At 52.2% G+C, this 13,273-nt stretch overlaps 6 protein-coding genes across 6 annotated transcripts; 5 read left to right on the top strand and 1 right to left on the bottom strand.

The window, feature by feature from the left end:
- Positions 1 to 568: 568 nt before the first annotated feature.
- Positions 569 to 1,674, top strand: CPAR01_11502 (glutamine amidotransferase class-II; the record flags this gene model as incomplete). The annotated part of the gene is made up of 2 exons (XM_060495761.1): positions 569 to 656; positions 710 to 1,674. The coding sequence occupies 2 exons, from the start codon at positions 569 to 571 to the stop codon at positions 1,672 to 1,674; spliced, it is 1,053 nt and encodes a 350-aa protein (XP_060346109.1).
- Positions 1,675 to 2,513: 839 nt separating this feature from the next.
- On the top strand, positions 2,514 to 3,975 carry CPAR01_11501 (uncharacterized protein; the record flags this gene model as incomplete). Its single annotated transcript, XM_060495760.1, has 2 exons — positions 2,514 to 3,051; positions 3,119 to 3,975. 2 exons carry the CDS (start codon positions 2,514 to 2,516, stop codon positions 3,973 to 3,975), a joined length of 1,395 nt encoding a protein of 464 aa, XP_060346108.1.
- A 420-nt stretch (positions 3,976 to 4,395) lies between these two features.
- CPAR01_11500 (uncharacterized protein) lies at positions 4,396 to 4,889 on the bottom strand (the record flags this gene model as incomplete). Its single annotated transcript, XM_060495759.1, has 3 exons — positions 4,396 to 4,545; positions 4,623 to 4,797; positions 4,855 to 4,889. The coding sequence occupies 3 exons, from the start codon at positions 4,887 to 4,889 to the stop codon at positions 4,396 to 4,398; spliced, it is 360 nt and encodes a 119-aa protein (XP_060346107.1).
- A 1,359-nt stretch (positions 4,890 to 6,248) lies between these two features.
- CPAR01_11499 (zinc knuckle) lies at positions 6,249 to 9,079 on the top strand (the record flags this gene model as incomplete). Its single annotated transcript, XM_060495758.1, has 4 exons — positions 6,249 to 6,659; positions 6,734 to 7,750; positions 7,900 to 8,754; positions 8,819 to 9,079. The coding sequence occupies 4 exons, from the start codon at positions 6,249 to 6,251 to the stop codon at positions 9,077 to 9,079; spliced, it is 2,544 nt and encodes an 847-aa protein (XP_060346106.1).
- A 646-nt stretch (positions 9,080 to 9,725) lies between these two features.
- On the top strand, positions 9,726 to 9,967 carry CPAR01_11498 (uncharacterized protein; the record flags this gene model as incomplete). The annotated part of the gene is made up of 3 exons (XM_060495757.1): positions 9,726 to 9,738; positions 9,795 to 9,850; positions 9,947 to 9,967. 3 exons carry the CDS (start codon positions 9,726 to 9,728, stop codon positions 9,965 to 9,967), a joined length of 90 nt encoding a protein of 29 aa, XP_060346105.1.
- A 1,559-nt stretch (positions 9,968 to 11,526) lies between these two features.
- CPAR01_11497 (uncharacterized protein) lies at positions 11,527 to 13,102 on the top strand (the record flags this gene model as incomplete). Its single annotated transcript, XM_060495756.1, has 2 exons — positions 11,527 to 11,747; positions 11,884 to 13,102. 2 exons carry the CDS (start codon positions 11,527 to 11,529, stop codon positions 13,100 to 13,102), a joined length of 1,440 nt encoding a protein of 479 aa, XP_060346104.1.
- Between the last annotated feature and the right edge of the window lie 171 nt (positions 13,103 to 13,273).

Below are 13,273 nucleotides of genomic sequence, written 5' to 3'. Positions count from 1 at the left end.
CGCACCTAGCGGCTCCTCCCGCCAAACACGCCGCGCTGAACGTCTTTGGCCAAAGGGTCCTTCGATGGGGCTCAAGACGGACCGGCTCTTAGGCGGTAATTAAGGCATATTCAATCTTCGCCTTTTTGTTCACTCTTTCGCCTGCGTGGTTGCATTCCTTGCGAGTGACAAGCCGGAAGGGACTATAATTATGGTCCGTCGGCGATTCTATGTTTCTTTTCCCAACGCCGAAGGCGAGCCTTGGGGCGCACTGGCAGAAGCTGTCGTGCTTTCAAGAAGCGCTTCCCGACACGGCACGCTATATCCGTACAAGCGCCAATTCGAGGTCTGTTCAAGCGCAAGAGAACTCTAAAGGCCGTGACGTCAGTTATGCCTCTGGTCAATGTCGGGGCTTTTTGCTTCAGATCAGACGTCCGCTATGACCGAGCGTGAGGAATGAAGGCAATCCCGACGGGCTGCCAACTACCTTCTTGCCATCTCAACGTCAACCGCTCATCTCCACGAAAGAACGAACAATCGAGAAAGTCTCTTGGGGTCAATTGACACGAATAAAAATTCGCCCTTGGTCATGTGTCGCTGGTTTGCTTACCTGGGCGATGAAGCCCAGCTTCTTGAAGATTTGGTCATTCGGCCGCGCCATGCCATTGTGAAGCAAGGTGAGTGTTCTGTCATGACGTTTCAGCGGGGCTTTTCATGATGATATCGGTAGTGGACGAACACTTCCTACCGGCTGGCCATTCAACGGTTGAACCATTTCTTGGAGAGCTTCAGGTCGCCCCTTTGGCTGCCAATGACGCAGGCTCACCGAATCCATTGACCAACATGGACGGATTCGGCCTCGGGTGGTATACGTCGACAGAGTGCGAGTTCAACCCTTATATCGATCCAAAGTGGCCCGAGTCCCTTCGTCCAGTCGTGTACAAAAACACTCGACCTCCGCTCAACGATCTGGTCCTCAAGAGCATCGTTCGAGGCACCAGCAGCAATGCCGTCCTTGCCCACATCCGCGCAGCCCCAGGCCTGACGCCAGTCGTAGAGACCAACTGCCATCCCTTTGCGTTTGGTCGTCATTTGTTCGCCCACAACGGCATCCTCGGGTCTTTTCCTCGTATCCGTACGGCAATTCTGCAATATCTTCCGTTGAGATACCAACATGCCGTTGTCGGGACAACAGATGCTGAGCACATTGCGGCCGTGTACTTTTTCATATTATGCGGTAAGGATGGCGACTGGGAGTCTGTCTATGATGCTGGAGAGATGGCGACAGCGATGCGGGAGACTATCATCATACTCGAGAAATTGCAGACCGAGTTTGGGCCGCCGAGCCGAGAGGCCAACACACTCAACCTTGTTGTCATGTCTGGCAGCTCGCTCGTCGCTGTGCGATATGCCAGCCCGGAAGGACTGGAACCCCCGAGTTTGTACTACTCGACGACAGCTGGAGCGACGCTCAACCGCAAGTACAAAGGATTTCCAAGCGACGTGAGTGACTCGGCCGATGGTGGTGACGGGGATGCCGAGGACGACGGGCGGCTAGAGAAGAAGAAGCATGGAGAGCACGTCGTGGTAGCCAGCGAGCCCAGCACCTTTAACCAGGGCGAATGGGAGCTTATCAAGCCATCACAGATGGTAGTTTCTGAACTGGGTACTGGTGCCTATCTCGAGCACTTGTGAGTAGTCACTTATGAGGGTCATGTTTTCGACGGGGGATGCAAGGCAGCCTTTGGGTTGGCGTTTGGACGTTTGATAATGGGCTGCGATTTCCAAACGAGTTATACGTGTATCGCCACCTTTGGATCGTCTGTACGTTGCTTGGAGTTAAAATCGTGCCCACAAGGTGTCAGCATCTTTCATTATTGCAACTCCCACGGGTGTGCTCAGCTCCTTCTCCTGACCGTTTCTTTTCTCGACCGCTGTTTCTAGTCGTGCTTCCATCATCCTGGTGTCTTCATGTGCGCATCCGCGTGGCGAAGGGTGAGAGAAAGGAACCCTGTCTGGTATCAGTCCCACATCATGGCAGATCAGTTGATCTTCAGACGTGGCTCCCGCGGGTTGATTGGCGGCATTGGCGTGGAACACCGGCAGGTAGCCTACCAGGAGCAAACAACACCACCGCCTCGCCATTGTGTAACATTGCAACCTGTGAGAAGGACAAAAACAAAATTTCGGCGAAAAAGCAGGAAGTTCGCATCAGACCAGCTTTGGAGCTACCTGTCGAGAGCGCGGCCAAAAGAGACAGAAGGTTGAACATGTTGGCTGGTAACACCTAGGTGACAGATGGAAGGAGGTGAGGACGGCAAGAAAGGTCCGAGGTTCCGTAGAATCCATCCATGTCCCGATCGGGGTGAATTAAAAGAGAAGGAGGAGGGCAGCTGCTCCTTCTGTGTCAATAAGTCAGGTATCCAAGGCAGGAGCTCTTTCTTTTAGCACACTTCACCTTCCTTTCTGACCTGACATCGTCCACCCAAGTACTCACCTCTTGGTCTCCTTTTTCCTTGTTTCTTTTGTCACCGATGTTCTACACTGTTCTACACTGTTTTTCTCTTCCTTCTTCCATCGAGACTCAACCATCAAGCCGATTTGTTTCTTCCATTTGGCCGCCATTTCAACCGCAGCCTGTGCGTCTACTTCATACTCGACAGCGATTTCGCACTGACTCTGGGCACCTTCGAGACGACCATCGCTTCGAGGGTGTATTAGAATTCGCCCAGTACGCGTACAACTTGCGACTGCCGGGAATCATGGGGGATCGAACGCTATTTATCGTTCTTCTCTATCTGGCCTTCGGTCTCCTAGTCAACGCTACGGAAAGCGAAAACGACGACTATGACCAGTGCTACTTTGATGCAGGTTATGTCGGTCCACCTAACCTTCTCCCTTGCTTACCGGCGAATGAAACAAAAGGTGGCTTCAGTTGGTGCTGTCTGGCAGGGGACGCCTGCGTCAATGAAGCCTGTTGGAATCATGATTCGGGCGTGACTTATCAGTATGGCTGTAACGACCCGAATTACGCAGACAAAATCTGTCCCCTCAAGGGCGATCTCGACCCAGGTCCGTTCCTCCTCTGCCATGACCCATTGGATTCCCTTAGGGCACTCACAATTAATCAATCTGACAGCCAAGTCCCCCTGGATAGGGCTTGTCCGATGCGATACTGAGAACGAAGGTATTCTGAAATACTGGGCTTGCAACCATCCAGATACCTGCGGCGAAAATTGCCCGACTGAACCCGAGCGACCGCAGGTCACTCAATCTGTCTGGCCCTGGAAACCTCAGGCTTTGCCACCAAACAAAGACTGCAAAGATCTAGGAAGGCGAGTTTTGGCAATGTATGCTCCAGCAACCATTCCTTCAACTGGCGGTGTCCCATTGGCGTATACGGCCCCCTCAAACAAACCGTCTCTATCAATGCCGCCATTGCAAAGCAGCGGCACCACGACATCTCTGGCTTCTTCAACCACAACTACCTCTATTTCCGATACTGGGACTTCTGTCGTAAATATCACATCACCCACAGCTGCCACCACTACATCCGTGGACTCCGAGACGAGCAGCTCAACCCTAGGCACCGGGGCTATTGCTGGCATTGCCGTTTCCTCCGCCTTCCTCATAGGATCGGCCTTATTCGTCGCCTTCATGCTACTCCGACGTCGTCGCTACCGACATGGTCCGGTACTCAACAACCATGAGACTGAGACTTATGACCACGAACAGACTGTTCCTGCAGAATTGCCTGACGAGAAACACAACCTTATAAATCCCCACACCCCGTCCACAGCCTCGGACGCAGGACAGGGCCGGCCAGTCTCGGACACGACTCTGAGCATATTTTCACCCAGTCCGCTCAGTACGCCGAGAACTCCAGGCTCGCCGTATTACTACCACGGCGTCGGCCAAGCCCCTTCTGAGTTGGCGGATCAGCCAAGGGCTATACACGAGATGCCGGCAATCAATGAACGGGTCGAGATGCCTTGATTAGTGGGATAGTGGTGCCACTATATCCAGGTCGCGGTAGGGGGAAGGCTTTGGTATCGCTGTTATGCTTTAGGACTCGGACATATGCACATGTTTAGAGAATACTTCACAATGGCAGACTGATATGATTGCCCCTCTGCGTACCCCTTTGCTCAGTCACCTTTGGGCTATCGGCCCATAATTGGATATAAATGCTACGTCTTTGCCAATAAGTGCTCGACAAGCTGACCTCACGAGAACGAGGCGCTGTGCATTACTGCAGACGAAGACCACATCGAGGTGACGACGTTACACGGAATCCACCTCCCCTGTATTCAAAGGGAAAGTGCTTTTGAGCAGTACTGAAAACTTGATAATATTGAGATTCACTCATACTAAAGTACACTTTTTCGAATAGGTGTTGCGTCAAACACCGTCTTGTCAGGCGATTGACCGGTAGGTCCTGATACAGTCCTCGGCGTCCTTCCCATCGTTCTTACACTCGGGCTTGCAGAAATCATGCCAGTCGTAGCCATACTGTCCCCAACAAATGGGAGCACCCCAAAACTTGGCGGGATTCAGCATGCGACACTGCGGATCGACATAGATCAGCAGCCATTACGGCTTCACATGAAGGGGTTTGGAGGGGATGGGAAGATGTTTCATACCGTAAGGGCACCCGCCCAAGGGCCGCTTTCACCCACCAGACTTATGGTGACTTGGTCTTTGGGGAGGGATTCGTTCTTCATCCAGATACAGGCCTCTTTGGATCGGATAGTGTGGAATGACCATGACTGGCAGATACAGTGGAAGAAGTCTGCGTTGACGGAGGCGATCCAGGTGCTTGTAGAAAGTAAGCATCGACATTTGTGAGCTATGTAAGAGAGGTTGGAGGCTTACTTGAGGAGAACTAGATAGAGAATCTGGAGCTTCATTGTGGTTTAGAAACGTCTGTGTCAGTGAAAGCTCTGGTGTGCTCGTGGTCTAAGGTATTGAAAGAGTACCACTTAGTGACAGAATGAGGAACTAAATTGGAGGATGGGCAGGAGTCACATTTTTGTACCAATGTCACGCTAGCCTTACTTGAATCATCAACACCGTTGTGGCTGCAGTCTCGCCATCACGGTTCCAGCCATCCATTTTACGAACCTCGACAGCCACATCGCACCAGCATGCCAGTCAACTCTCCCTCACGGGACACCTCTATGGACATATACCGGTTCAACTACTAGGTGCGCACTACCACCAGCACGTTGCTTGACTAAATTTCCGCACTCGGGACTCTCGAAACCCTCTTCTAGATTTCGTGGATTGGAAGGCACCTACTTATCTACCCACATCTTGACTCGTTACACGGCTTGAAGGCCGGCCGTGCGGGTGTGGGGAACGTGGTTCCGGCCCCGCAGTGCCGATCGGCCGGAACTAAGGCACGCACGGCAAGGTAATCTGGAGAGTGGGCCATTGATTGGATTAGTGGCTAAAGTCTTTCACGAAGCCCCTCGGATAATGGGAGATCTGGGACTGCTTTTACCTGGTGAAAAGGGATTGATTTGCCATATATCAATCTGTAACATTGGCCATGCAGCTCTTGTACGTTTTCCGGATATGGCAGTGTCGACATTTACTGACCTCGCCCCTCGTCACGCAATCTTGGTCAAACATTGCCCAGATCTAAGCGCATACTCGCTCACGAAGATCAGCACGATCTTGAGTCTCATTTCACTAATTCAACATGCTACCGACCGCTGCAGTGCATTCCCACATCGTGCCAAATCGTAGACATATGACAGGACAGACAGTGTGTAGTTTCAGCTGCTTTCCTTGACTTGACCCCTGCCAGAAGCGTGCTAGGAAGAAGAAAGGCAGGCCAGAGGAAGTGTATTCTCAGATCGCCTGTGGAGCCGTAAGTCGGGTGATCGGCCAGGCACCTTTCAGTTGAAGTTGTACTCTATGGCCTGGGTGGGAAGGTACCTAGGTCTGCCCATACCCCCGCTAACCGTGCCTGTGCGGGGCAGTTTTTTTTTTTAGCTATGTCTACAGCAGAGCAGTGGGCTATCCGGGTACAGTACCTTAATCGCTGTGCACTTTATAGTGGAAACTTTGGACAAGGAAGCACTGCTCTGCGGCGATTTCAACCTCACTCACCCACGCTAGAGCGGTATCCGATGTCTAAGTCCCAATGCAAAGGCAAGACGGTTGTGCGACGGCACCGAGGCGGCGGGAATGAGGTGCGTGCTCCGGCTTGCCGCCTCTCCACTCGCCCGTAGCGATTCATCGACGCCGTTACGGAAGCGATGCAGGCGAGGATAGCGAAATTCGTCCCGATCGTTACGCCGCCAAGTATCACCGGTCCTGTCCGCAAGTTCGAGGAAAGTATCCACGCCAGCCTTGAATTTGAAGAAGCAGCTCGGCGCAACTGCACCCTACAGAACAACGACGACAAGCTCTACAGCAAGTGGCAATTTCTTCGGCGACAAACGGACAAACTCGTCAAGCAAATCTCGACAATGTCTTACCGCGATTTCGTTGAATCCAGCACAAAGATCATGGCAGGAACCTACGGCTTGGCTCGAGTGGGCGCCCATTGGGACTTGGCACAACCACGAGTTCACATGCCTGATCTCAAGGGCCCAGTGACCCACGAAATCGCAGCACCCTCCCAGACAAGGTCCGTTGTCTCATCAATTCGATCTGGCCCAAGACCAGTACCGGACCAACGGCACCGGTACAAAACTGTCCACCACTCGATCCCGCTCGAACGCAATACTTCTCTCCACAGCAACTCGATTGCGAGGAGATTCACGAGCTAATCTCCGGTATCCCTCGCGGAAAGGCCGAAGGACCGGACGGGATTGCTGGTGAGGCTCTCAAGATGCTGCATGTTTCAAGAGATGAGCAAGAACCCGAAAGTGAGAAGGAAAGCATCATCGCCCCGATTCTTGAACACATCATCAACGCATGTTTTCCCTTATCGCATCATCCAGCGCAGTTCAAACGATCCAGGACTGTCATAGTCGAAAAGGCGGACAAGCCAACGTACGAAACACCGAAGAGCTGGCGTCCTCTCGCCTTGTTATCCTGCATGGGCAAGGTTGTAGAGAAGGCCATGTCGAATCGCTTGACAATACTCTCCCTTGAGCACCGCCTTGTCCCTTACAATCAGTTCGGATTCGCACGACGGTCTACAACAAAAGCGCTCGAGTTGATTCTGAATCGCGTCTACCGATGCTGGAACGCCAGCCCGCGCATGTTTGCAACGCTCATGACCATTGACATGACTGGCGCCTTCGATCATGTCGATCGAGAGGTTCTCCTGAACATCTTGGTTCGGAAAGGTGTCCCTGACTGGATGGTTCTGTACATCTCTTCATTTCTTTCTGATCGACGCGTTGCCTTGTCTATTCCAGGATACACATCAGAGGAGTTCTGGGTCAACATTGGCATTCCCCAGGGCAGCCCTCTTTCGCCTGTTCTCTTCGCCTTGTTCTCCTCTCTTATACTGGACGAACTCAACAAGATCTGGCCGTCGAGTCCATTCTTCCAAGCCATGTCGTACGTTGACGACACTTGCATGGTGGTCACCTCACCCTCCTACGAGGAAAACTGCAAGATCTTGACAACGGCCTTTACCGACCTGATTGCCGCTACCGCGCCGCATGGCATTGCCTTTGGCCCCTCCAAGACACATATCATGCATTTTCAGAATCGCACAGGGAGACTCGGGGGGCCAACTCGAGAACTGCCGACGAACCTGAGCCACCCAGAATCATACCATTGGCAGATCTACCAGACGTTGGTGTGGAAGGGGCAAAGAAGGAGGAGGTGATCAAGCTTCTTGGGGTTTACTTGGACCAATCTTTGACATGGGCCACACACGTAAAGGAGGTGTGTACATCCTGACAAGCTTAATGCAGCTGAGTACGCCGCTGACAATGTGGGAGACAGGTTACCGAGAAGATGGAAGCCAAGATGCGCACCATCTATCGTATTTCCGGCTCGACATGGGGGCCCTCTCTCGCCAGCATCAGACGCCTGTACATCACAAGTGTCCGCCCGATCGCCGCATACGCCGCTCCCGTGTGGTTCCTCTATCGAGACAACGAACGCAGGGTCCGCTGGCAGATCAGCGCCAATTTGGTCACGAAGCTTGACAAGGCACAGGCGGCGTGTCTCCGACAGGTCGCCGGCGCTTACCAGACCACAGCGACCCAGGTCGTCCACCAGGAGCTTGATGTGCCGCCGCTTTCTCTATTCCTTGAGAAGCTCGGCCAAAAACATCGCACTCGCAATCTTGACACCCCGGAATACGGTTCTCTCGATACCGTGTGGGCAACCGGTACCATGCCGAAGACCCTAAGCGCAGCGAACAACGTAGCACACCCATACCGCATCCTCTACAAAGTCACGGCCGCTTCTATTGATTTCGCGGCCCGGAAGCAACTCATCGAACTCAACGAGGAGCGAGCTACGAAAACAGACCGGCGCGGTTTTCCGCTACCGAAGTTAACGTGGCGGAACTTCCTTGACCGACAGCAAGTGCGGGGCAAAGTCATCAACAACAAACTTCAGGAGGCATGCGCGCGGTACTGGCAGAACTACCTCGACGCTCGCCAAGACCGGAGGGAGGATCAGACCGAGCCAAACTTTCGCATCGCCAACCACCGTCCTCTGTCCCTCTCGGAAAAATGGGGCCCAGCCAGCTTGAAATACTATGCCAAGCTCACGCGTGCTGAGAGCACCATGTTGTTCCACTGTAGGACTGGTGTCGTGGGACTCAAGTCCTACCTCTTCTCCATCCATGTTCGTTGCATTCCCTTCTTCTTTGCCGGTCTCTGCCCTTGGCTGACCCTTGTGTCTTCACCAGGTTCGCGACATCGTCGACGACCTCTGCCCGTGCAAGCAGGGCAAGCACACCGTCGAGCATGTCTTCATCCACTGTCCAGATTTGTTAGCTGAGCGGACACGGCTCTATCAGCAAGTCGATCATCATGATTTGAAGAAGTTGCTGACGTGTGATTCCAAGGCTGCTGCCGCGTGGGCTATCCGCTACCTATCCATTGAACAATTCGGCTGGTCTGGGCGGCAAACACCCGACAAAATCTTCCAAAAGAGAGATGGGGCGTGATGGGGTGTCTAGTGCCTCTGCCTCGGAGACTGGAACGAGGGAGACCGGGGGAAGACAGCCTTTGGTGGAACTGCAGGTCATTACTGGTTTGCTTAGTACTCGGGCACTACAATGCATAGTTTGCCCATCCATCATGGGAGAAGTTCTAGTTATGCCTCGACAGTGATAAATACACACACTATCACTTATCCTTTGGGGTCCGGTCCGCCTCATTGGGGGCCATCTTCGCCTTCACGGGCAAGCTGGTCTATCAGGGTCAATATCGAGTTTCTATTGCGTACTTAACAAGACTTCACAACTGACTACAGCCGGCCGCAGCCGTCACCGAGTAGGTCAGTTCACCGCCGGGAACCACAGGGTTATACTAATGCGGCAAGCAGATGCTGTATGCAATCTTATAATTTACTCTCGTTACACGTTACAGGACAGGGAGCTGACAAGTTCATCAGAAGGATCCCGCCGCAACACATTAATCGCCCTTCTAACAGCCGAATACCACCCCTTACTTTCTCTCTTTATCTTATCTAACAACAACCTCTCCCTAATATTCCCATTTAACACGCTCGCCTGGGCTCTTTCTAAGCTCCCCATCATACCATCAAGTCTAGGCTTGTCCACACCACTCTGTTGCATCAGAAGGGCGGCGATGAAGGCGACGCGTATGTAAATTTCTGCTCAAGGTGCTGCAGGATCTTACCTAATGTCAAATCACCAGCTATAATGATGTATCTGTCCGTCTTCCGCAAGTCGACATTGCGGATGTGGTATCTGTTGAGGCGGTCTCTCCACAGCTCGGGGTCGTCTAGTATGATGCTCGTGGGATCGAACAACTTCTGGGTGCGTGTTCTGATGAAAACGCACATGCATCCTCTGACCGTATTTCTTTAGCCATCGAGGAAGCCCCAAGGGTCGACGAGTTGTTGGTGGCGTCTCGGCATTTCGACAAAGTGTGCTTGAGGTAGGAACACAACTGACATGCCGCTTTCTTATGTTTTGTGCTCTTTATCAATGACTCTGGCTCCAAGCTTGATCAGAGGGCGATACATTGGATGCTATGCGAGCGAGTCTTCAGGACTAGAAACCGGTGAATAGGTTGAGTTGAAAATTTGATCGTGAGCTGATCACCTCAGAGTAGGTAGACGGTTGGACAGTGACAGCGACAGCGACAGCGCGACAGCGACAGACGGCGAGGGAAGGTGTGTTACACACATACATGAGCGTGTGCCATGGCAAATCGATAACTGATTCATTCCAGCAGCGTTTTCGACTTCGACAAAGGAAACGAGGTAACGAATGTGTGTGTGTGTGTGTAAGTTTGTCGTCAAAGCCATCCAAACAATCTTTAACCATTACTTGTGCTAACGGGCTCCGTTATTAGGGCAGACATCAGTGGTAAGAGTAAGATCACGACCCGACAGCGTCATTAACGGCTCGCAGCTAACACCGCCATGGCTTGCAGAGGTCGGCATCATTCTTAACGACGGCGACGAGGGCATCTCCGATGCCACACCATTGTGAGCTGCTGTCACCTGGAGTACGTTAATCCCCACAGACCGTGGCGACCAGAAAGATCTATTCTATATAGAGAAAGCTAACATCTTCTGATAGGGGGGCGCAAACTCAGCCAGGTGCGCGGGTATGTTGACGTCTGGACATCAGGAGCCTCGGCAGCACGAAACACTAACAGACAACAAGCAGGCTCACAGGGTGGTGGCGTCGGGCGCCCAACATCGCCGTCAATGATGTAAGTGTCCTGGACATTCATCTCAATTCACCATGAGTCCCTGAAACGGATCTCTTATAATCATTTATGAAACGTATTGCTAATGCCCACTCGACATTCAGCCGTGGTTGTGAACTTTGCAGGAGGGAAAGATAAAAAGGAGGAAGGAAATTAAAAAGAAAATAGTCTACTGAGACAGTGTGAGTATCTAATGATACCGTGTATTAATACCGTGGAAACGATATCGAGAACCGCCCGAGCAGCCAGCAAAGGCAGAATATAAAATCAAATAAAATTGGGCGATACTCCGTCCTTAAAAAAAAAAGATGTTGTTCTACCTCAGCCGTCTGTGATTCGTGATGTACTATAACTATACCGCTTTTCCAGGCCTCCCTGACATATGAAATGGTGAGTTTGCTTTTCCTGTCCATACATCCGTTCTTGACTTTCAGCCACGCTTGCTGTGCCACCTCGTCGGTCTGGGAAGCCCTTGGTTCACGTTAGGTAGTTCAGTTCAGCCACATTACGTACCGGAGAAAGCTGCACATGCGGACACCTTGATCAACCTGCTCACTCAGTCATATATCTAGCCCGCCTGCACATCGAAGACTCAAATCAAAACCGAATTGCCTTCAACCTCTTTTCTTCTACATACCTCGTTGTTTCCGCACAGTCATTTCGACACACTCATTCACTCGCACACGCTCGTTCACTCTCACACACAATGGCTCAAATCGCCAGTTCACGCGTTTGCGACACGCAGGGCGGCTTGGTTTTCTTCAAATTTCCGAATGAGTTGCGCAACTTGATCTACAAATACTATCTTCAGCTTGACGAAGGATACAAGCTTAATCCGCACACCAACAAGCTGCGAACCGGCAACGACAAGCCTATCTCTCTCGACTTGTTGTACACCTGCAAGCGCGCTGCCTTGGAGATGCGAGGGTTACCCTTTCCAGCATAATATCATCACCTTCTCCGCGTTCTGCCCTCAGTCGCAACAAGGCCGCTTCAACGCTGGTCACTTCAGCAACATGACGCGCATGATGGAATGCGAACTACGGGCACTCTTCCACTACAGTCTTGATCCCAGCTTCTTCCCCCGTCAAGTGGTTAAAGAAGTTTTAGACGCGTATCCAGCTTTCGCCCCCATTTTAGACGCGATGAAGGGAGAAGAGTGGCACAGTTTGGATATTCATCCTCCTTACGGCAAGACTCCGTCGACTTTTCGCAACTTTGTCCGTTTCACTCTAAATACGATCAAATCCCACCGATGCCTCTTTGAGAATCGCAAATATGAACAGATCATCGATCGGCGTCGGCAGTGTCTTGAGAATGGACGTTATCTCGAGCGGGGAAATATTCCGCTGAGCCAACTGTTTGGGCTCAGACCCCAGAACTGGACAATTCCCACCCAAAAAGATGTCAATGACATGACTATCCTCTCTGACGGGCTCGAGACTTGCACCGTATTTTGCGACGATCTTTACGATAAGCGCGAGCCGCCCGTGGATCTGACCAGATTTTGTTACTCAGCAGTTGTCGGCGCTATTCAGTTTCTAGATTCGATGCTCCCATCGTCTCGCGCCGATGTTCGCCGCATCAACCTCATAGAAGATCGACCGTCACTATCTTACCCGGAAAGCCACGGTTTGGGGTTGATACGGTTCTGCCAAGAGAATCCGCTATTACGCATCGAGCGTCACGTCGGCTTATGGGATACTATATTCCAGGGCGATCCCATGAGTATGGAACCTGGAGAGGAGGAGCTGCCCCGGAGGGAGAAGATGACAGACGAGATATCTTATTCTATAGCCACCTGGATGGTAGAGGCCTTGGCTTTACCTGCAGCTGGGATGCCTCAGGATGCGTTCAAGTTGATGTTCGTTGGAGATTCAGAGGGAGACTGGGAGTGTGAGCAAATCTTCCGCAAGATCGTCCTACGAGACGCCGCGTGGCAGGAGGCAAGGGACGAATGTTTCAAACGAGGTATTCTACCACCGCTCTCTTGGGCGGAGAGGAGGGCTGGAGCCTGGGGAGGGTCTTACGATGATGATGCATTCACAGGCTCGAACCCCCTTTGTCGTTGCTTTCTCTTCGAAGACTTTCCGCGGGCGGTGCATGAACTTCTCAATGGAAGTTCGCTCATCACCTGCAACTTCAATCCAGGCGAAGCTTGGAATCTCGAGAAGATCATTGAAAAACGGCGATCGTGGTCTTTACGCAAGTGGAACCGCAAATGGTCGCGTGGGAACCAGTCGTACAGAAGAGGCCTCGGCCCTCACGACGCCTCAAATTGAGCGCCTTCTCCATAACGCGCGCGGTGAAAGCACCTACACCAACCGCTTAGGCATGAGTCGGGGAAGGAGACGCGCTAGATTAGATGGAGACGATCGACGGGGGGAATGCGCCTTGTCAAGATCTGACGGCAAATGTCGACGATTCTCATCGTACAAGAGATAGGAGTCGAG

The sequence above is a fragment of the Colletotrichum paranaense genome, assembly GCF_030867605.1.
Source record: "Colletotrichum paranaense strain IMI 384185 chromosome Unknown Scaffold_9.1, whole genome shotgun sequence".
NCBI lineage: Eukaryota > Fungi > Ascomycota > Sordariomycetes > Glomerellales > Glomerellaceae > Colletotrichum > Colletotrichum paranaense.
Note: the sequence above shows the minus strand (reverse complement) of the source record. Positions and strands in the feature narration are given on the sequence as shown.